The sequence below is a fragment of the Heloderma suspectum genome, chromosome 6 (genome assembly GCF_057233095.1).
Source record: "Heloderma suspectum isolate Gila_16-S chromosome 6, 16-S_ref, whole genome shotgun sequence".
NCBI lineage: Eukaryota > Metazoa > Chordata > Lepidosauria > Squamata > Helodermatidae > Heloderma > Heloderma suspectum.
The window spans coordinates 1,027,545-1,050,486 of NC_139463.1; the positions used below are offsets into that span (position 1 = coordinate 1,027,545).

The following is a 22,942-nucleotide window of genomic DNA, read 5'->3' on the forward strand; positions in this document are numbered from 1 at the left end:
AGCAGGGAGCTGGCCACACGCTGGGAAGCAGGGGGCTGTCTCCACAGAGGCACCGTGGCCTGAGTGAGCAGCAGGCTTCGTGCAGCCTCACCCCACGCGCGAGGGGGCTCCTCAAGACGTGGAGCCATGCAGGGCGGGCACGCGGCCGTGGCATGCCTGCTCCACCTCACACACCGCCAGGAGAGTGGAACCAGCCAAGGAGGCCCAAGGGCTGCTCCGGGCCCCAGTGGGGAGACGTCCGGCATCAGGCGGTCCCTACTCCGGTGCCCCGAGCGGCTCCTATGCCCGGGACACCACAAGGCAGGCCACAATCCCGGGCAAGAAGGGGGGTGCCGTCGTGCCTGCCACGGTGAGGCGCTCGCCATAGAGATCCACCAGCTGCAGGGCCATGCCATTGGTCCACCCAAAGCCCTCCTGTGCGGAGACAGGCCGCGTCAAGGGTGAGGGAGCATCTCCACTGTGCTTGGGGCAGAGGCGGGGAGCCTCCACCTCTCCCGCTGGGCCTGGAGGGGAAGGGGCCTCACCTGGACCTGATACTTGCCCCCAGTGCCTGGCTTCCCGTCGCCCTCAACGTCATACTAGGGAAAGAAAGGGGAGTCGGCAAAGCAGGGCAGCGGGGGGAGGCTCCACCAGCCCGAAGGGGTCGCAGGGGGCGGCACGATCCCAGCACGAGGGCCCCACCATGGAGGGGGCTCTGGCCCCAGAAGCAGCGGTGGAGGGAGGCCAGCCTCATTCAGGGGTAGAATGGGGACTCCGGCTCCAACCAGGGCCCTCTGAATTCCAGCCCAGCAGAGGCCAAGAGCCAGCAGCTGCAGCCGGCCACTCGGAAGCTGAGCTGGGTGTGAGCGGCATGGCAAGGCTGCCCCAGAGGACCCGGACAGCGTTACCTTCTCATACATGCAATGGTGCCTCTCATAGACAGCCAGGTTCATCCGCACCCAGTGCTGGGCCAAGGTGAAGGCCAGTTCTTGTGCTCGGGGCATGGAAGATTTGGCCAGACTTGGCAGGCAGACAGTGCTGTCACCTGGTGAGCAGGGATGGATCCAGCCCTAGCCGGCACAACCCACAGGGCTCAGGCAGAGCTGCAGCTGGCCTGCTCCAGACAAGGGAGGAGTGGCAGGAAGGGGGCACCCAGCTGCGCAAGGGGGGTGAGACTGGATGTGGATGTGATCCAGTTGCCTTGATGCGCCAGGGAGACTTGGGGAATCTGTTCGCCCTCAGACATCCCACCCTTTAGCACCCCTCCCTCAGGCAAAGGAGGACTGGGAGTAGGGAGCACAATCATGCCACCTGGAGACAAGTCCTTACCTGTAATGACCATGCGCTGGAGGAGGGCCCAAGCGTTGGGCAGATCCCACTGTTGGCCCGTGCGAGCCAAGGATGTGGGCAGCCCATTGGTGTATGCCAGCGCTGAACTCCCCTGTGGGCACACACATGCACATACCCATAGTCATGCTCCCAGGTGCCATGCCGCCACTGGAACCTCCTTCGGAGGAGGAGCCAGAGCCTCCAGAGCCAGTTGGCCCCTTAGAAGACCCTGGCATTATGTAGGACCATCCAGGACCCTCAGGGGTGATGCCTTCAGAGCTGCCTCCTGGAGAGGCAGAGAGCTCAGCTTCTGAGGCAGAGGGTGCTGGGCCACCACCTGGCCCCGAGAACGCCAGCACCTCAGGATCCACGATAGGACAGTGGCCCAGCAAGGGAGTGCTCACTTACTGAGGAGGACTGCTCATGAGTAGGGCTCTTCTCCTGAGGAGGACATTTGACACAAGCCTCTAACATGATGCAGCTGAGCCCTGGGTGGGGCTCTGGTAGCTCTGGCTAGATCAGCTCTCACTTGTAACTTGAGAGCTGCAGGAAACAACATGCTGTTTTGCCTCCTCATCTCTGTATCCTGTTTTCTCCCTGACCTTGCCATGTGTTTGGACCACTGTGCTCCTGACCCCTGGACTTCTACCTGACTCTGCTTTCTGCCTGTGATTCTACTTATTATTTATTTATATAGCACCATCAGTGCACATGGCACTGTATGTAAGACTAAAACAGCAGGTCCCTGCCACAAAGGCATACATTCTAATAAAATCGCAAAATAAAACCAAAAGGAAGAGAAGGGAATGCACAAAACAGGCACAGGAAGACACGACAATACTAATAATCAAATATATGATTAATCGCCTGGCTTTTGACATTGGCTGCACCTCGGACCTCTCCCTGGAAAACCCCATATGTGCCCGGTAAAACTGCGCTCAACCATTTGCCTGCTACACTGACTTTGCTATTGTATACAGTCCTGCACCTGCTTTGGCAAAGAGCCAGGACCCAGTTTAGTGCCTGACACCCGCTGGCGTTGAGGCAGTGGCCAGTCCTGCACCTTTAGGGATGCAGAGGCAGGATGGCAGGAAAGCAAGAGGGAAGGGGACCCGGGGGCCGGGGTGGTTAGCAAGAGAGCATGCCTTGGAGTGGCCCGCCTGGGACAACCCCCTGCCATTGAGAGGGGTGACCCCAGCTCCCAAATGCTGGGGGCACGCTAAAGCGGAGGGCTAAAGTCAGCCCCTGGTCGTGGCCTCTCCAGGCCCTGTTGAGGTGGGCTGCCAGCAGAAACAACCCCCATGTGCTACTCCTGCTACAGAAGAGGGCGACCCAAATGACGAAGGGGACAGAGCAACTCCCCTTGGCCGCCAGCACCGGCTCTTGGGCGGCAGAGAAACGCAATAAATAAAGCGGTGGCTCCAAATGCCGATTAGGCACATTCGTGGAAGTGGAGGCCAGCAGTGGCCACTAGTCAGGATGGCTGTACCTTGCCTCCAGGATCAGGGGCAGGAGGGATCCGAACCTGGGCTGCTGGGGAGTAGGAGGCTGCTGCTGGGCTCGCGTGTCCTGCTTGCGGCCTTCCTAGTGGGCACCTGGCTGGCCACCATGGGAGCAGGTGGCTTGCCGAGCGGTGTGTGCGGTCTGGCCTGGCCCCGCTTTCCAGTGTCGTCACAGCCACCCGTGGCGCCTCTGCCAGCCCCATCAGCTTGAGGCTTGCTGGGCTGGCGCAGTGAGCAACCTGCTTCCAGGGCTGTGGGAAAGGCTGCTCCCTGGGCGAGCAGAGCCAGCCTGGAGCCCCGCCCCGCCCCGCGAGCCCCTGCACTGTGCCGCTCCTGCGACGCACACGATGTTTGGATGGCTAGTGAGCGAGCGGGGGGGGGCTTGCCACATTGCCATTCCCTGCACCCCCCGAGCTGGCCTGACTGCTCTCGGGCACTGGGCCTTATCGGGCCCATCCCTAGTATTGAAGCCTGGTTCAGCTGCCAGCCCAGAAAGCTTCAGAATGTGGGATTTTAATCTGGATATTCTAACTCACTTAAAGAGAGGTTTTATAGCTGTGCTGTTTTATTTTTCTTATATTTTGTTTTATTGTTACTGAGACCTTGTGATTTTACTTTTTTATGCTTTTGTAAGCTGCCTTGTGAGGAGTTTTCCTAAAAGATAGGGTAAAAACCTATCACATGGACAAATTGCCGGGGGAGGGCGGGAGTGCCCTCTCCTTTGCTTCAGGCAGCGGGGGTCCTGGGCCTTCTCTCCTTTGGGGGACAGTTTCCACAGCTCTCCAGTGGTGTGGGGGGGGCTGCTGCCCCCCAGACTACCCGGAGTGGAAGAAGAGGCCGAGGGGGCGTGGCGGACAGAGGTGGACCCTGGAGACTGAGCTGGAGATGGAATGAAGCGGGTGAGGCAGGTGGGTGCAGGCACCGAGACGGGAGTTCAGGGGAAGTCTGCCTGGAGGGGTTACAGACTTCTCAAGAATGCAAAAGGGACTACTAGGCAAAGCTACCCAATTTGGCTTCAACTTAATTTTTTGTACCAAATACAGCATCTAATGTTATCTCCAGCTTGGTGAATATAAAGACTGCCTGGTTTCTTTCTGCGATACCCTGGAGACAGGGATGGAAACACGTCAGAGCGACAGCTAGATTTCATATTTCCAGAAGGGCGGGGGGGGTCCCTGTTGTCAGCACCCGTAGGGGCAGCTCCCGGTCCAACCATCACAGGACCTGCAGAGCCTAACTTGAATGTCAGCAGGCCCCTCCCCCCTCCTGGGGCTCTGAACACACAGGCGGCGGGAATGCCCCATCAAGTCAGGGCTCCTTTCTTCCCTGCACCTCGCAAACCTGCTTCTTGTAACATCGTGCCTGATTAAGAGTTCTGGAGATCTCAAAAGCTCGGCCATTTTGGGGGATCTTTTGGTCGGCCCAGTAAAGGTATTTCATTAATATGGATTTTAGAAATTGAGAAGGAATCTTAGGTTTAAACTGTGACCAAAATGCTGTCCTACTTTTACTGTAGCGGTGTCCCCCTCCCCCAGTGGGTTAATAGAAATGTGAAGTGGTCTCTGAAGGGGCTGGAGTTGTGCCCCCCAGGCCAAGACAAGCTTCTGCTTCTTGCCTAAAGGCCCCCCCCCCCACCTGACCAAAGGCTTGTCCATATTTTCACGAAACCCTCTCGAGAAGGGCCTCCTACAGCCGCCTGAGGCCGCTCCTTCCGTTGCCCTTCCCAGGCAGACGTTCTTGCACGTGTTCCTCCGCCTGCTGCCCCTCATAAACCCTGAGGGAGGCCTCCCTCCTCTAGCCAAGCAAGGCGCGGTCTCGTGGGCACATTTCAGACCACTTGAACACCCCCCCCCATTATTATTTTCACAGCCCGCTGTTGCTCTCCCTTCCGCTTGAGTCCTCCAGCCGGCTCTTGCAGGGTTTTGCCCAGAGTTGCACCTTTCCTCTGGCTGCCAGGAACTTCACGTGCCCGAACAGAGCCTGGCGGGCATCCACAAGGTGATGGTTCCTGAAGCACTTTGTGGTTATATCTGGATTGTCCTGAAATCGCTGTGGTCTGTCAGTGGCACGTGAAGTAAGAAAAGCACAGTATACACTACCTAAAAAACCTGCTCTTATGGGACACACAGCCCTTGAGACCACCATCCTTTAGGGATGGGTGGGTGGAGTCCAGCAAGTAGAAATGAATGTCATCAACCATGTAGGTGCTGCGCATCCAATGAGAGCAGCTCCCCCCAGCCCCCCCCCCACCCACACTCCCCTGCTCAGGGAAGTTTAAAGGTGGTGCTGAATTAAGCACATGTAGTTTACCCCACACTTCTCCCATCTCATCCACCATTAGGATATTGTGAAAGGTTAAAAGAGCACTACTGCGATATTGTGAATGGTTAAAAGAGCACTATTGCGGTATTGTGAATGGTTAAAACAGTGCAGCTATAGACTGTGAATGGGTAAAGCAGGCTACTGCAGTATTGTCAATGAGAAAACAGCGCTACTGCGTAGTAGGGAAAGGAAGCCTGTGTCCAAAAGTGCTCTACTGTGAATAGGGAAAAAGGGAGAAGGGGTGGTCCCACCCCTTGACTCTCTCTGCCAGCTCACAACCAGCTCCCGTAGGCATGCCCAGGGTTTGGGGGGAGCATCCTGCAGTGGAACCATGCGGGAGCTGCGTTTAAGGAAAACAACACATTCAAATTACTTTGCACAAATGCGCCATTTCCAGAGGGAAGCAGCGGGGTGGCTGTGGATTGGTGACAGCGTCATCTCTTGCGAGCGACCCGTGTGCTCTCACTCTGCACTACACTGGCCATGTAGATTAGGCCCAGGGCCTGTCCTGGTCAGAGGGGCCCTTCCACTGCTGCTGTCCGATCCTCCCCTGCGCTTTGCCCTCTTCTGCCTTCCTCTCCCGTAGCTGGCCAGCATCCATGCTGTGGCCCAGGACGTGTGCCAATGCAGCCTCCTCCCCAGCAGCACAAGGGCCCCGGCTTCTTCCCGGCCTGCTCTGTCACCCACTTACCTCCAGGTAGCGAAGGGCCTTCTCAGCACAGGCTGGATCCACACCACACTCGGACCACAGAGGGGCTAAGTTGGATGGGTAGAAGGCCTTGTTCCGCCTCTGGAGTAGGAGGTTGTAGTCGAGCCAGACACCAGCTTCGGCATCCCACAGGACCGCCTGGACTGCCGCCACCCGCTGCTCGTGAGCTGCCTGGAACCTGCGGGCTTTCCCTCCGCTTCCTGAGAGGACGAGACGGTGGCAGCAGCACGTTATACAGCTCTGCAGCAGGCATGAACCCGCACGCTGGACTCTCCACTGGCTGCCTTGACCTGCCCTCCCCTGACCCACACAGGCCACCCCTCTGGGTGGCAGCGATCAGGACCGGGCCCACAGAAGGCTGCATCACCAGGCACATCGCTGGAGGAGAGGGAGCCTTTCCGCAGCAGCTAGCTGTGCCCTGGATGCCAGGGGGCCTGGGTGCTGCCGGAGCTCCCGCGGCTGCCCCCGCCCCTGCCGCCCCCCGGAGGCCCTAGCCCAGATTCCTCACCCAGCTGCCTGCAGAAGGTGGCAAGCAGCTGCTCGACTCTGCAGAGGATGGCGTTCAAGTCCACCGGCATGGCAGCGCTGGCTCGGGTGTCCCGCAGCGTGGCCTGCAGCGGGGGCGGCCCCGGCAGGAACCAGCGAGAGGAGAAGTCCCAGCCCGATTCTGCAGCACTCTTCAGCTCTGCCTAGAGCAGCAGCTGGGCTTCTGTGTGAAAAAAACAACAGGAGTGGGGAGGGAAGGAAAAAGAAGATCGGCCGGGGGGGGGGGGGCAGAATCAGCCCGACTTCCCTTGGCTGCCTTCAGCATCCCTCAAAGCCCAGATTCAGTGTGGCTCTGGTACTGCCTGCCTCAGGTTGACAGGGCCATGCAATGCAGCATGAAGGGAAATCTCTGCACACCTGTGAGGCTGGCAGGACAGCAGGATGCTCAACCTGGAGGCTGAACTGGGACCACCCCCCTGGAGATTAGTCCCCCACAAGCCACCTGCACAAGGCAGGAGCCCACCTGTGTCTATGGCCCCCAGGGCTGCAGAGGCCAGGGGCGGGGATATCCTTACCTTCATCTAAGCCAGCTACCACTTCCACATCCTTCATGTAGGACTCTGGTCTGGGTGGCCGGGAGCCAGCACAGGGAGAAGAACAGGGGGACAGAAGAACAGGGGGCCAGTGAGGACCTAGCCCTTGGGGGCTGGGGCCACCATCAACCCAGAGAAAAGCGCCGGCCTCCCGTCCGCCATCCCCACCTCACCTGGGATCCCTCACCTGGACGCTGTAGCAATTCAGATGGTAATGCTTGCCTCCAACAGAGACATTGACAGCCCTCTGGTCTTGCCAAAAGTGGTACTCGGCCTTGAGTAGATAGATGTTTTTCCTGGGAAAGGTAGGAGCCACAAATAGCACCTGGGGTCAGCACCAACCGGTGGCCAGGACGTGCTCCAGTCATGTATGTTCGTAGCACCACCACAGGTGGCACACTGATGCACCGCGGTGGGGGGGGGGAATCCATTTCAGCTGCTCTCACCTCACAATCCGCCCCCATCGCTATTCCAACAGGCAGACCCCCCTCCAGCCCACACCCCAAAGAGGGAAAAACACTGCAGTAGCCCTGGGGCCTCCAACACGCTGCCAGTGGACACCTCTTCGGGGTTCAAAGGGCTGGGCTGGCATTTCGGAGCTCAGCCCCCTGTTCTGCCTTGCTCATGAACAAGTCCCTTTTCTGTAGTTTCACTAGTTCACCTTCTGGGAAAGGAACAGCTTATGATTGGCCATGCCCACCCTGGCAGGCGTTTTACAAACGGGCACACTCCCCTTGACAACCATTTTGTGAGCGTGCCCATGTGACAAAATCGCAATGCTTGCCATGTGCAGTTTATATTAATATTTATATGTGTTTGCTGTGTTAAAGAGAACCGAGGTAAGTTAGGATTAACTGTTTGGTAGTGAGTGAGTGAAAGGTGGGCAGGGCGTGTGTGTGTGTATGTGTGTGTGTGTTGTTGTTGTTGTTCAGTCGTTCAGTCGTGTCCGACTCTTCGTGACCCCATGGACCATAGCATGCCAGGCCTTCCTGTCCTGCGCTCTCTCCCGGAGCGTGCTCAAGTTCATATTCATTGCATCGGTGATGCTATCTAGCCATCTCATCCTCTGCCGTCCCCTTCTCCTTTTGCCTTCAGTCTTTCCCAGCATCAGGGTCTTTTCCAGGGAGTTTTCTCTTCGCATTAGGTGGCCAAAATATTGGAGCTTCAGCTTCATTATCTGTCCTTCCAATGAGCACTCAGGGTTGATTTCCTTTAGGATGGACTGATTTGACCTCCTTGCAGTCCAGGGGACTCGTAAGAGTCTTCTCCAGCACCACAGTTCGAAAGCATCAATTCTTCGGCGCTCAGCCTTCCTTATAGTCCAGCTCTCACAGCCATACATTACTACTGGGAAAACCATAGCTTTGATTAGACGGACCTTTGTCGGCAAGGTGATGTCTCTGCTTCTTACTATGCTGTCTAGGTTGGCCATAGCTTTCCTCCCAAGGAGCAAGCGTCTTTTAATTGCATGGCTACAGTCACCGTCTGCGGTGATCTTGGAGCCCAAGAAAGTAAAATCTGTCACTGCTTCCATTTCTTCCCCTTCTATATGCCAGGAAGTGATGGGGCCAGATGCCATGATCTTCGTTTTTTTAATGTTGAGTTTCAAACCAGCTTTTGCACTCTCCTCTTTCACCCTCAACAAGAGGCTCTTGAGATCCTCTTCGCTTTCTGCCATTAGGGTGGTATCGTCTGCATATCGGAGGTTATTGATAATTCTCCCAGCAATCTTAATTCCGACCTCTGATTCATCCAACCCGGCATTTCTCATGATGTACTCTGCATATAAGTTAAATAAGCAGGGTGACAATATGCAGCCTTGTCGTACTCCTCTCCCAATTTTGAACCAATCGGTTGTTCCATGTCTGGTTCTTACTGTTGCTTCTTGACCCTCATACAGGTTTCTCAGGAGACAGGTAAGGTGGTCTGGTACTCCCATCACTTTAAGAATTTGCCACAGTTTGTTGTGATCCACACAATCAAAGGCTTTAGCGTAGTCAATGAAGCAGAAATAGACGTTTTTCTGGAATTCTCTTGCTTTCTCCATGATGCAGCGAATGTTGGCAATTTGATCTCTAGTTCCTCTGCCTCTTCGAAACCCAGCTTGTACTTCCGGTAGTTCTCGGTTCGCATACTGCTGAAGCCTAGCTTGTAGGATTTTGAGCATCACCTTGCTGGCATGTGAAATGAGCGCAATTGTGCAGTAGTTTGAACACTCTTTGGCGTTGCCCTTCTTTGGAATTGGAATGTAAACTGACCTTTTCCAGTCTCGTGGCCACTGTTGAGTGTTCCAGATTTGTTGGCATATTGAATGCAGCACTTTAACAGCATCATCTTTTAGGATTTTAAATAGCTCGGCTGGAATACTGTCATCTCCACTAGCTTTGTTGTTACTAATGCTTCCTAAGGCCCACTTGACTTCACTCTCGAGGATGTCCGGCTCAAGTTCAGTGACCGCACTATCATGGCTATCCGGGACATTCCGATCTTTCCTGTATAGTTCTTCTGTGTATTCTTGCCACCTCTTCTTAATCTCATCTGCTTCTGTTAGGTCCCTGCCTTCTTTGTCCTTTATCATGCCCGTCTTTGCACAAAACGTTCCTTTGAGATCTCCAATTTTCTTGAAGAGATCTCTAGTCTTTCCCATTCTGTTGTTTTCCTCGATTTCTTTGCATTGTTCATTTAAGAAGGCCTTCTTGTCTCTCCTTGCTATTCTCTGGAACTCTGCATTCATTTGGGTATATCTTCCCCTTTCTCCCTTGCTTTTCGCTTCCCTTCTTTCGTGAGCTACTTGTAAAGCCTCATCAGACAGCCACTTTGCTTTCTTGCATTTCTTTTTCTTTGGGATGGATTTCGTTGCTGCCTCCTGAACAATGTTACGGACCTCCGTCCATAGTTCCTCAGGCACTCTGTCTATCAGGTCTAATCCCTGAAATCTATTCCTCACCTCCACTGTATATTCATCAGGGATATGATTTAGGTCATACCTGAACGGTTTAGTGGTTTTCCCGACGTTCTTCAATTTAAGCCGAAATTTTGCAAGAAGCAGCTCATGATCTGAGCCACAATCAGCTCCAGGTCTTGTTTTTACTGACTGTATGGAGCTTCTCCATCTTTGGTTGCAAAGGACATAATCAATCTGATTTCGATATTGACCATCTGGTGACGTCCATGTGTAGAGTCGCCTCTTGTGCTGTTGGAAAAGAGTGTTTGCTATGATCAGCATGTTCTCTTGGCAAAACTCTATTAGCTTTTGTCCTGCTTCATTTTGTACACCAAGGCCATGCCTGCCTGTTATCCCGGTGATTTCTTGACTTCCTACTTTAGCATTCCAATCCCCTATGATGAAGAGGACATCTTTTTTTGGTGTTAGTTCTAGAAGGTGTTGTAGGTCTTCATAGAACCGATCAACCTCAGCTTCTTCGGCCTCAGTGGTTGGGGCATAGACTTGAATTACTGTGATGTTGAATGGTTTGCCTTGGATTCGTACTGAGATCATTCTGTCATTTTTGAGATTGTACCCCAGTACTGCTTTTCCCACCCTTTTGTTGACTATGAGTGCTACTCCATTTCTTCTAAGGGATTCTTGCCCACAATAGTAGATATGATGGTCACCTGAATTAAATTCGCCCATGCCTGTCCATTTTAGTTCGCTGATTCCCAAGATGTCGATGTTCAATCTTGCCATCTCCTGTTTGACCACCTCCAGCTTACCTTGATTCATTGATCTGACATTCCAGGTTCCTAAACAATATTGTTCTTTACAGCATCGGATTTTCTTTTCACCACCAGACACATCCACAGCTGAGTGTCCTTTTGGCTTTGGCCCAGCCGCTTCACTCTTTCTGGCGCTACTTGGAAATACCCTCTGCTCTTCCCCAGTAGCATATTGGACACCTTCCGACCTGAGGGGCTCATCTTCCAGCGTCATATCTTTTAGCCTTGTGATACGTTCCATGGGGTTTTCTTGGCAAGAATACTGGAGTGGGTTGCCATTTCCTTCTCCAGTGGACCACATTTTGTCAGAACTCTCTGCCATGACCTGTCCGTCTTGGGTGGCCCTGCACGGCATTGCTTATGGCTTCACTGAGTTACGCAAGCCCCTTTGCCACAACAAGGCAGTGATCCATGAAGGGATGTGTGTGTGTGTGTGTGTGTGTAGCCGGAGTCTATAAAAGGCAGGAGCAGACAGTGAGTGGGTTAGATAGGGATGGAGAGAGGGTTTGGAGAGAGGAGATGCGGATCGGGCCTTAGGGTTTGGAGAGAGGGGAGACAGGGCCTTAGAGTTTGATGAAGCCTCATTGTCAAGGGCTCCTTGGTGGCCTCTCTCAGTCTAATCCAGTAGCCAAGTCCAGACACAGACAAAGGGATTCTTTTCAAAGCTGTATTCCTTTTTTACAACTTAACAACTCTACTGTTAGCAACTAGCTATGAGCAGCAGAGTACCTATGCCCTAAGTTGGAACAGTTGGTCCCCGTTTGAAGGAGAATCACTGGCAGACCCTGAACTTATGGGCTAGGGAGAGTCCCTCCCCTTTTCCCTTGTATCCTCTGGGCACAACCGTTGCTTGCACGCCAACCAGGCACTACGCCTCCTTTCCGTGCCCTCCATTTGGCGCCACTCCCTGTGTCGGCGTCGCGCATCCAGCAAGTCTTCTTCCCGTGCTCTCTCACTCCCGGGACCGCTATCTATGTCAGGAATGCCGGTGGGAGGAATCTCTGCCAGCTGTTGGCCCTGGGAAGGAGGAGCGCGCTCCTCTCCCAGGAGCGGCTGCTCCACCTCAGAATCACAACTACTCTGGGATTCTATGGGCTCAGTGTCCACCCTGACACTCATCTAGGCAGTGGGGCTGTGGGACTAGGAGTTGGGAGGGGTAGAGCAGCTAGGATAAGACTGGGAACAGAGTGATTACAAGTTATGACAAATCTTGTACTAAATAAACATTAATTTGTTTTTAACTATAAAACCCCATGTCATGTTCATCTTTCTGCGCTACCAAGAGTGTTCCTATTTCTTGGGTGCCTCTCCTGGTTGGGCAAAGGAGGCACATTGGGTGTCACTCTTTTACCTGGTGAATTTAGGGGCCGAAGCGTGTGGGGCAGTGAGGACTATCCCATAGCAGAGACAGATGGACCCGAGGGAGGGCGACATCACAACCCGCAATGCACTCGCAGTGTTCCAGATGCACTCACTGACCCCAAAAGGCCTTGGTCATCAAGGGTTTGGGCGTGCTTCCTTGTTTGCACTGGGAGAGGGGAGAATTGGGGAGCTTACCTAAGGAATTCCGAATTGTTTGTGTGTTTCAAGTAACTCTCCACCATCAGGGTGAGGAAAGGCGGTTGGCTCCAGCGTTCATAATAGACACGGCCCCCGTTTGAGATGTACCCAAATCTGTCATCAAGGAGAAACACTGGAGCAGGTGAGCGCATGGCCCTTGGTACCGATGATCCCCCCGCCTGGTCATAACTGCCTGGCCTGGGGGCTAGGATGAACCCCCCTCCCCTGGACAAGTCCAGACACTGCTGACGGGCCTTCCCCCTTCACCACCCTTGGAGCCTGGTCACGGCAGAAGGAAGAGCCCCCTCTCACACACACACACCCCCCCTCTCTCAGGCGACTTTCACTTGCCCACAAGGCAGAGCAAGTTCTCGATCGTGCCCTTCGCTGTGGCTGCCATACCAGAGAGCAGCCTTTGATGACCCAGGAGGAATCCCTGTGGAGAAAAGGGCCCAGCCTGAGCACTCCCCATCCTCTCGGGGGCCACGTGTGTTGTGGGGGGGGGGCGCTAGAGAGGGGCAGCATCAGTTGAAATGCTGGAAGAAGCTGCTGGCGTGCCACAGCCTTCGGCTGCCCACCCCCGCAGCTCTGCCAGCTTCTCACCAGTAGTAATATTTGGTGAATCGCCCGCCAGGCACCACCAAGGGGTTTGGCACATAGATCAGGGAATATCGTTCCGGGCTGGTTTGGACTTCTGGTTTCACCTGAAAGGCAAAGAGGTGGCGGCCTCTGCTGGGGGCACAGCCAGACCCCCACACACCCCCCCCCCTGGCAGCCCTTGGGAATTACCTGCCTGCCCAGCTGCTTCCACATGGAATTCAGCTCCCGCACCCAGGACTGCAGCTTCTCATCCAAAATCCTCCCAAGAAGTGGAGGGCTAGAAAGGGGCGGAGAGAAGAGGCACTCAAGGAAGGGGGGGTGCGCGCGTGAGGGAGCGAGAGCACACTCCCTCCTTCTCCCTTGAGCTGAGCTGCAGTGCAGCCACTCCAGGGCCCTGATCCGTGCCTCCCAGGAGAAAGCAATGGAGCGCACAAAAAGGAAGCGTTTCACCAGGCTCAACTCCTTCTTGGAAAAACACGACCACTGCCGAAACCTGGAAGGCCTGGCTGGAAGAGCCAGCCAGTGACGCTGAGGGCGCCCCTGGCTCTCTCTGGCAGGCAGCAGCAGCAGTTCTTTATTGTTTATTTGGATTATTTATTGGCTGTTCTTCAGTAAATGCTCTCAGCAGGGCTGGCAATAAATTAACAAAGTCACAGTTCAAAAACAGTGTCATAAGAAAGCAAGATACAGCAAATCAATAAAATATGATCAAATGCCAGCATGAAACCACAAACCCTTAAAAGGCCTCAGCAAATGAGAAGGGTTTCCTCTGGTAGCAAAAGGAGAACCAGGGCAGTGCCAGGCACACTGCTGGAAAAAACAGAAGCTAGAGAGCATGTGCCCCCACAGAGAAAGGCTCACCACTTGTCCTTCCTAGAATTCGGTCCCACGGTGTGTCGTGACAGCCACCCACTTGGGTGGCTTGAAAAGGGGATTCGTCGGTTTCATGGTGGAGGGGACTATCGATGGCTGCCAGTCCTGAGGCCGCTATGCTACCTCCAGTATCAGAGGCTGTGAGTCCAGGTCCAGCAGCTTCTGGGGAGCATGGGCGGGAGGGTGCTGCTGCACTTGAATCCTGCTCGTGGGCTTCCAGAGGAATCTGCTTGGCCACTGCGGGAAGCCAGATGCTGGGCTGGATGGACCCTTGGCCCAGCATGGCCATTCGCAGGTTCTTATGGCCCACCTCGGGAGGTGCAGCGCCTCAAAGGCCAGCCTGGCTCTCCAGGCAGGCCCAGGCTGTAGCAAGCAGCTCTCCAGGCGTGCAGGGCTTCGCAAGGTAAAAGCAGCACTCTGCTGTACTCAGAAAGGGACCAGGAGCCAGTGGACCTGCGGGAAAACGGGCAGGGCATGTTCCACAGGTCCCGTCACAGTTCCTCATTGTGCTCCTGTGTTTTGCACGAATTGTACTTTCTGAACCATGCTCGAAGGCAGTCTCAGGTAGAGGGCACGGCCCTGCACTCCCCTGAGCTAGGGCTGTGGAACCTCAGGCCCCTGGGCCACAGCCAGGCCCCAGGGTTTCCCAGATGGCCACGTCCCCTTTCCCTGTGTCCACCCTTTTTCCCCCAACCCCCTATTATTTGGTGGTTTCCTGGCTTTTATGTCCCCCCCCCCCCCGCATGTTAAAATATCAAGCAAGCAAGCAAGCAAGCTTTAGGCTCAAACGTGTGGGTGTTTTTCCCTTGCACCTTTTGCCTTCATGCCCCTCCCACCACTGGCATGCAGCCCCCAAGAGCTTCTCTGAAATTGGATTTGGCCCTTGGGCTGAAAGAGGTTCAACACCCCTGATCTCAGCATCTCACAGCCCTGGAGAGCACAGAATAGGAGCACAACGGATCCTGCAGCCGTGCCGGGGGGGGGGGGGGCTGAGGTCAGGGCTGAGCAATGCAGCTCGGAGGCAAACTGTACCCGTTGATCCAATCTGGAGGCTCCCAAGTCTCAAGCTCCTGCCCTGGGGGAAAGAAGTGAGCCTCCGCAAACTCTGCCAGTTGCTGCTTTAACAAGGCTCTGCCAGGTGTTGCTTTCACCAGCTGCCGAAATTGCTCCAGAACCACCTCTGGGAACAAGGGGACAGCCATCAGGCTAGAGGCCAGGCCCTGTCCTGCCAGGGCTGGGCTAGCAACGAGGTGGTGCCTAGCAAGTCCCAGCCGTTGCTTATGTTGAGCTCTCCAGCAAGAGGCTCAGCTCAGGGCCCCGGCACAGGGACACCTTGGGCATGGTGCAAAGGAGCAGCCAACGCTACTGCTCCTGGGGGTGGGGGCAGAGGCCCGGGGGTGGGGGCAGAGGCCCGGGGGTGGGGGCCTCCCACCTGCGCCCCCTGCCTCCCCTTGAACACACGTTCGGCACATCTGCTCGCCTTTTCAGGTGTCACAAAAAGTGAGTGTGTTGCAACCAACAGGAGTGTCAGGATTTCTAAATCCAGCATTACCTAGCCAGGTAGTTCAAGCTGTGACTACAGCAGGAAATTCTGGCCTGCTGCAAGCCATCTGGGCACTGGCCCTGGGAGAACGGGGCCACGGGAGCTCCTCCACCTGAGGGATGCGACAGGAAGGGAAGAGTGGGGCTGCCAGGCCTCACACAATTTACCTGGTGCCTCCTTCAGGGGCCTCCTTCAGGGGCCTGTCCACAAAGCGCTTGCCATCTTCAAAGAGCTGGGCCTGCTGGACCTGTCTGAGGAGCGCCCCAGTGCAGCACATCTGGTCGGGGAGGAGCAAGTGCGGGAGGGTTAGGGCCAGCCAGCTGGCACCAGCAACAGCCCTTCTGTGCCGGGGGGGAAGGGGGGGCACGAGAACAGGCACCCCAGGCTGCCTTCCAGGCTCTGCCAATCCAATTGTTTTCAGTGAGCACATCCTGTCCCCCACTTCCTAATTCCTGGTTCTCCAATTGATACTCATGGAAATGAGGACCCCTCTGAGCAACGGCTTTCTACCCCGCTGCATAGTGGCGGACAGGGAAAGGGTCACCCCTGATAGTTGGGGGCTTCATTCTGGTCTGGCTCTGGTGACCAGCCAGATGGGCGATTAAGAAATTTAACAACATAAACAAATGAAGCCCACAGCACTACCAGCGTCTTTGCAGACCAGCTTCAGACAGCAGTCAGGGCTAGTGCCAGAGTACACAGAGCCAGGCACCTGTCGAGAGCCCGCACCCCAGCAGGGGCCCACTAACAAGAGCCCCCTCGGTTGCTCCTCCTTTGCAGCATTCCAACCTGCTTGGTCACCCGCCTCTTGCTCTGGCCCAGACAGCGGCAGCGGTGGTGAGCGGAGGAGGACACCAGGGCCTGCCAAGCAGTGGCAGCCAGGAGAGGGAGGAGCAGCAGCGGCAGCTGGTGGCAGAGGCAGTGAGAAGGTGGAGCCCCTGAGGGAGGGGGCCTGTGGAGGGGGTCTGGACCAAGGGCCCCTCGAAACCTGGAGCTGGCCCTGCACAGTGCAAAGGGGCAGCAGCAATCACACCGCCTGCCTGCTCAGTTCAGGGCCCCAGCAGTCAACGTTGCCAAATGCCAGTTGTTCCCCAGTATCATATCTGCTGGAGGTTTCCCGCCTCCCAGCTGAGCAAGCTGCTCCAGCTGGTCCAGGGACTACAGAAGCAGGCAAGCTCCCAGAGAGCGAGCAAACAGAGCGAGCGAGCAGGGGGAGCAAACAGGAGTTGGCCAGGGGAGGTTGGCAGGGGAGGTCAAGGGGGAGGCCCCTTACATTTTTTTTCTTTTTTTAATAAAGTTTTTTTCCCCATGTATTTGTCTTGTAACACACACTTCCACACCAGTGGGACTCTGCTTTTAACCTCTACTGAGTAGAGGAGCAGGCACAGGCTAGTCTAGAACAATCACAAAGCTAGACGCAAAAAGGGAAAAGAGGCTATGGAAGGACAAGACTCTCCAGTGGTGGTGACCTGCAAGGTGTGTGCAATGTTTGTTTTCTTGCCTGAGAACAACATGGCCTACACCTGCAACAAGTGCAAGTTGATCACGCTGCTGGAAGAAAAAGTAAGAGGGTTGGAGCGGCGAGTGTCGACCCGCCAGGGAATAAGAGAAGATGACGAGTTCTTGGACAGAACGGTGGAACTACAGCAGCAAAGCGAAGTACAGGAGTTAGAAGAGCAACAGCAAGCTGAGGCAGAAGAGGAAACTGCTGAGGTGAGGAAAAATGCGGGAGAGGATACTCCTTGGAAAAGGGTGACAGGAGAAGAACTAGATGCCACTCTGCACCAGTGGAAGCAGAGGAGCTGTGGAACCGGTTCCAGGTACTTGTGGATGAGACTGGAGGACAGCCTGCACAGGAAGAATCACAGGGGAACCTGCATGAGAGCGAGCAAGAGGCCGAAGGTCAGTCAAACAGAGGCGATGAAACCCAGGCCTACAACAACAAGAAGAGTGGTAGTATTGGGAGACTCCTTGCTGCGTGGGATCGAGACCCAAGTATGTCGCGAAGACCCGTGGACTCACCAGGTATGTTGTCTCCCAGGAGGACAGATGAGAGATGTGACTGAAAGGTTGCCTGCACTCATAAAGCCCACTGACAGGTATCCCTTTCTTCTCATCCATGTGGGAACAAATGATACCGCCAAGCAGAGCTACAAAGAAATCACATCAGACTTTGAAGCTTTGGGAAGGAAACTCAAGAACTTTGGGGCCCAGATAGTTTTCTCATCCATCCTTCCAGTAGTCAAAAGAGAGGGATAGAAGAGGAAAGAAAAATACTCCAGTGAATGACTGGCTACGAAGGTGGTGCCGACGAGAGAGATTTGGATTCTGGGACCACGGGCTATACTTCCTGGAAGATGGGCTGTTGGCAAGGGACGGGTTGCACCTCACAAAGGATGGGAAGAATGTGTTTGGCCACAGCATGAAGAACTTCATCAGGAGGCCTTTAAACTGAATCCTACGGGGAAAGATGTAAAGTTGGGGGTAACAATGGACGTAGGCACATGCACTGCAACGGAGAGAACAGCTCTGATAGCGCCCAATAATAGTCTTCAGACACATGTAGGAAGAAAGCCAGACTATGAAGCACATGGTCTTCGATGTCTATATACTAATGCCCAGACCATGGGAAACAAACAGAACGAACTTGAACTCTTAATACAGGAGGGAAATTATGACTTGATAGGTATAACTGAGACTTGGTGGGATGACTCTCATGACTGGAATAGAGCAATTGAACGGTGTAACTTGTTCAAAAAGAACAGGAGGAACAGAAAGGGAGGTGGGGTTGCACTGTATGTGAAAAATACATATGTCTGCACAGAAATACAGGAGGATGAGCTTGGTAGCCCCATCGAGAGCATCTGGATCAAAATTAATGGAGCAAAGAATAAAAGGAACCTGGTGGTTGGAGTCTACTACCGGCCACCCAATGAAGGAGAAGACAAGGATGAAACTTTTGAAAAGCAAATAGCCAATGTTTTAAGGAAGCATGATGCAGTAGTAATGGGGGACTTCAATTTCCCCGATCTTTGTTGGGAGAGAAATTCTGCAAAACATGGCCCCTCCAGGAAATTCCTGACTTGTGTGGTGGATAACTTCCATCGTACAGAAAGTAGAGGAAGGAACTAGAGGATCGGCTATCCTTGACTTGATCCTAACCAACAGAGATGACTTAGTGGATAAAGTAGCAGTTACAGGACCTCTTGGGGAAAGCGACCATGTTGTACTTGAGTTTTTGTTCTAAGGGAAGCAAAAGCCAAGTGAAGCCAAACGCGTACCCTGGATTTTAGGAAAGCTGATTTTAATAAACTCTGAACAATGATCAGTAAGGTCCCATGGCAAGCGATGCTAACGAGAAAAGGAGTCCAAGATGGGTGGGAGCTTCTAAAAAAGGAAATTCTCACGGCACAATGACAAACAATTCCAACAAGAAGAAAAGATGGAAGACAACAGAAGAAGCCAATGTGGCTTCATAAAAAGCTTAGGGATGACCTGAAAACAAAAAAGGACACATATAGGAAGTGGAAAGAAGGCCAAGTAACAAAGGAAGAGTACAGGCAGGTAGCACAGAATTGCAGGGATGGCGTCAGGAAGGCTGAAGCTGAGAACGAGCTGAGGTTCGCGAGGGATGCTAAAAACAACAAAAAGTCTTTCTTCAGCTACGTGCATAGTAAAAGGCAGAGGAAAGAAATGGTGGTTCAGCTATTAAATAAGGATGGCAAAACGATAGCAGATGACAAAGAAAAGGCAGAGGTGCGCAATTCCTACTTTGGCTCAGTTTTCTCCCAAAAGAGGGTCTATGACCCCCCTGGCAAAGGCGAAGTGCAGGCTGAAGGGGCAGGATTGCAGCTTGAGATCGACAGGCATATGGTCAAGGAACACCTAATGATTTTGAATGAGTTCAAATCTCCAGGGCCAGATGAACTGCATCCTAGAGTAATAAAGGAACTGGCAGAAGAGCTCTCAGAACCGCTGTCTATTCTTGTTGAGAAATCGTGGAAGACGGGGGAAGTGCCAGATGACTAGAGGAGGGCTAACGTTGCCCCTCTCTTCAAAAAGGGTAAAAAGGAGGAACCTGGGAACTACAGACCAGTCAGTCTGACATCAATCCCAGGGAAAATTCTAGAGCAGATGATAAAGCAATCCATCTGGAAGCACCTTGACAACAATGCAGTGATGACTCAAAGCCAACATGGATTTGTCAAAAACAAGTCCTGCCAGACAAATCTGATCTCATTTTTTGATCAAGTCACCTCCCTTGTGGACCGTGGGAATGCTGTAGACATCATATACCTCGACTTCAGCAAAGCTTTCGACAAAATGCCCCATGATATCCTGATGAGCAAACTAGCTCAAAGTGGGCTAGATGAAACAACGATCCGGTGGATCCACAGTTGGCTACAGAACTGGACTCAAAGAGTGCTTCTCAATGGGACCTTCTCAAACTGGGGAGAGGGAACGAGCGGGGTACCGCAGGGCTCAGTCCTGGGCCCAGTGCTCTTCCACATTTTTATTAATGACTTGGAGGAGGAGGTGGTGTAGGAGATGCTGATCAAATTTGCAGATGACATAAAATTGGGCGGGATAGCTAATACCTTGGAAGACAGAAACAAAATTCAAAGTGATCTGGATAGACTGGAGCACTGGGCAGAAAACAACAGAATGACATTTAATAGGGATCAATGCCAAGTTTTGCACCTAGGAAAAAGAAACCAAAGCACAGTTACAAGATGGGGGATATGTGGCTCAACAACACTACAAGCGAGAAGGATCTTGGAATTGTGGTCAATCACAAGCTGAATATGAGCCAACCATGTGATGTGGCTGCAAAAAAGGCAAATGCCATTTTGGGCTGCATTCATAGAAGTATAGCTTCCAAATCCCGGGAAGTACTAGTTCCCCTCTACTCAGCACTGGTTAGGCCTCATCTGGAGTACTGTGTCCAGTTCTGGGCACCACACTTTAAGAAGGATGCAGACAAACTGGAGAGGGTTCAGAGCAGGGCAACAAAGATGATCAGGGGACTGGAAACCAAGGCCTATGAAGAGAGACTGAAAGAACTGGGCACGTTTAGCCTTGAGAAGAGAAAACTGAGGGGAGATACGATAGCACTCTTCAAGGACTTGAAAGGTTGTCCCAGTTAGGAAGGCCAGGATCTCTTCTCGATCATCCCAGTATGCAGGACACGGAATCATGGGCTCAAGTGACAGGAAGCCAGGTTCCGGCTGAACATCAGGAGAAACTTCTTGACTGTTAGAGCAATACCATGGAACCCATGACCTAGGGAGGGGGTGGGCTCTCCCACACTGGAGGCGTTCAAGACAAGGCTGGATAGCCATCTGTCAGGGATGCTCTGACTTGGATTCCTGCATTGAGCAGGGGGTTGGACTCGATGGCCTTGTAGGCCCCTTCCTACCCTATTTTTCTATGATTCTATGAGGGCAACAGCTGGGTTCAAATCACGAACTCCGGCCGGGCCAGCATCTTTGAATTCTGCTCTGCCTGCAGACAGGGAGGTCATTCACTTTACTGGCCAAGGCTGGGGCAAATCCCATTACCACACACAGAGCTTGGCAGCATGGAAGCCCTGCATGCAGCGCCCCACCTGGCTGGCTTCTGGCGGTCCTAAACTCACATGGACAGAGCACATGGGGGAGTCATCAGCTGGAATGGCAGCTCCCAAACAGGCCCATCCCCATCAGCTTCAATTCCTGATGATGGGAACTTTTCACACAACATGCGCAGCCCTTTTGGAAAGCAAAGCAGCCTATAAAGAAGCAGACACCCCCCACACTCCAAACCAGGCTTCATCCCACACACTTTCCATAGTGCTGTAGCATCTCCCAAAGCCACACACCCCCCCACGCCCATCCCAGACACGCACACATATTCTGCAATGGGAGGGGGAGACATACAGCTTGGAAAGAGGCATGCAGCAGCAGCAACCAGAGCAGCACAGATGCCAACGTGGGCAGAGCTGCTGCGCCCCACTACATCTTAATTTTTATCATGATTAGACCATCTGCGCGCATGGGGCTTCCCAGAATACCAGAGGACAGGTCCCTGCCCAAGGAGCTTTACAATCTAAAATTTGCCAAGGGAAAGAGGACGTGAGGTAGAGGCCAAGAGGGTGAGTGGCAGCTGGGCCTGGGAGCCAGGGGCTCCCTGGAAAAGCTGGCTCTTCAGGAGGAATGGGTGGGAGACGGGATTCACACAAGTGTCCTGGGAGGCAGCTCCAGGCAGATGGGGCAGCAAGGGAGAGAGGGCGAAACAGAAAACCAGACAGAAGATTGCACTGCCCCAGGCAAGAGATGACCAGGGCATGGGCCAGGTTCAGCCAACGGCAGAGGGCCTGCCCCCCCCCCCCCCAGTCGGGTCTGGCTGTTCTGTACCGATTTGTGAGGAGCAGAGCAGGAGTCATAGAATCATAGAATAGTAGGGTTGGAAGGGGCCTACAAGGCCATCGAGTCCAACCCCCTGCTCAATGCAGGAATCCAAGTCAGAGCATCCCTGACAGACGGCTGTCCAGCCTCGTCTTGAAGGCCTGCAGTGTGGGAGAGCCCACCGCCTCCCTAGGGAATTGGCTCCATTGTCGTATTGCTCCAACAGTCAGGACGTTTCTCCTGATTTCCAGCCAGAATCTGGCTTCCTGTAACTCGAGCCCATTATTCCGTGTCCTTCACTCTGGGATGATCAACAAGAGATCCTGGCCTTCCTCTCTGTGACAACCTTTCAAGTACTTGAACAGCGCTATCCTATCTCCCCTCAGTCTGCTCTTCTCAATGCTAAACATGCCCAGTTCTTTCAGTCTCTCCTCATAGGGCTTTGTTTCCAGTCCTCTGATCATCTTTGTTGATCAGTCTCCCAAGCTGAGGAAGCAAGGAGTGCGGAAAGCAGACGGAGATGCCCAGTGCTGCGGCTTCTTCCACTAGATTAGTAACGAAGGTTAAACACAGACAGACTCAGACCACGAGACCTCCAGGAACATGTCCCTTCTCTCTTCCCTGGCACGTGCATCTTGTCGTATCTCCAAGGTAACCCGATTTATTCCTTAAGCTTTATGCTGCCCTTCCTCCGAAGGAGTGCCGGGTGGAGCACATTTCTCTCCACCAGCCCATTTTATCCTAAAAAAGAAGCCCGTTAGGAAGGTGGAGAGGGACTGGCCAGCCCAAGGTCACCTGGTGACCATCATGGCTCAGCAAGGACCTGATCCTGGGTTGCCCCAAATCCTAGTCCAACAGTAGCCACCCCACCATGCTGGCTCCCTTGCACGTCATCATCCCAGGTCAGTGACAGGGTGGTCCATCATACAGCCTGGCCAGGCCTCACCCCCGGCTTCTCAGTAGCCCCCGGCTTCTCAGTAGCCCCCGCCCCTCACTCACCTGTCACAGGGTGGAGGGAGGCTGCCTGCCACCGCTGGCTGCCCAGGCATAGCTACACAGAGGGCCAGAAGCATGCGCTGGACTAGGGCAGCCATCCTGGGAGGAGAGATGTAGCGGCAGCACAACGCCTGCTCTAGGGAGTCACTACTATGGACGTATGCAGGCTTTGCCCATGCAAAGTCCACACAGCCAAGTCGGCACTTGACTCCAAACCATTAATAGGCTGTGGAGGCGTGGCGAGTGCCACAAAGCCCAAGTGCCAGCAGTTGACTTTGGCGCAGAGGATAGGCTGTGCCACAGGCTGGGTCATGGATGTGGGAGGGGCTGGGGAATGGCTCCCAGCA

At 53.9% G+C, this 22,942-nt stretch overlaps 1 protein-coding gene across 1 annotated transcript; it reads right to left on the minus strand.

Annotated features, from left to right (window-relative positions):
- Positions 1 to 1,072: 1,072 nt before the first annotated feature.
- On the minus strand, positions 1,073 to 22,782 carry TREH (trehalase). The gene is given in 13 exon segments (XM_084807095.1): positions 1,073 to 1,420; positions 5,824 to 6,041; positions 6,350 to 6,550; positions 6,903 to 6,952; positions 7,094 to 7,216; positions 12,195 to 12,311; positions 12,545 to 12,608; positions 12,611 to 12,633; positions 12,801 to 12,901; positions 12,987 to 13,074; positions 14,703 to 14,848; positions 15,374 to 15,490; positions 22,595 to 22,782. Coding segments are annotated over 13 exon segments (1,695 nt in total). The 5' UTR covers positions 22,694 to 22,782.
- Between the last annotated feature and the right edge of the window lie 160 nt (positions 22,783 to 22,942).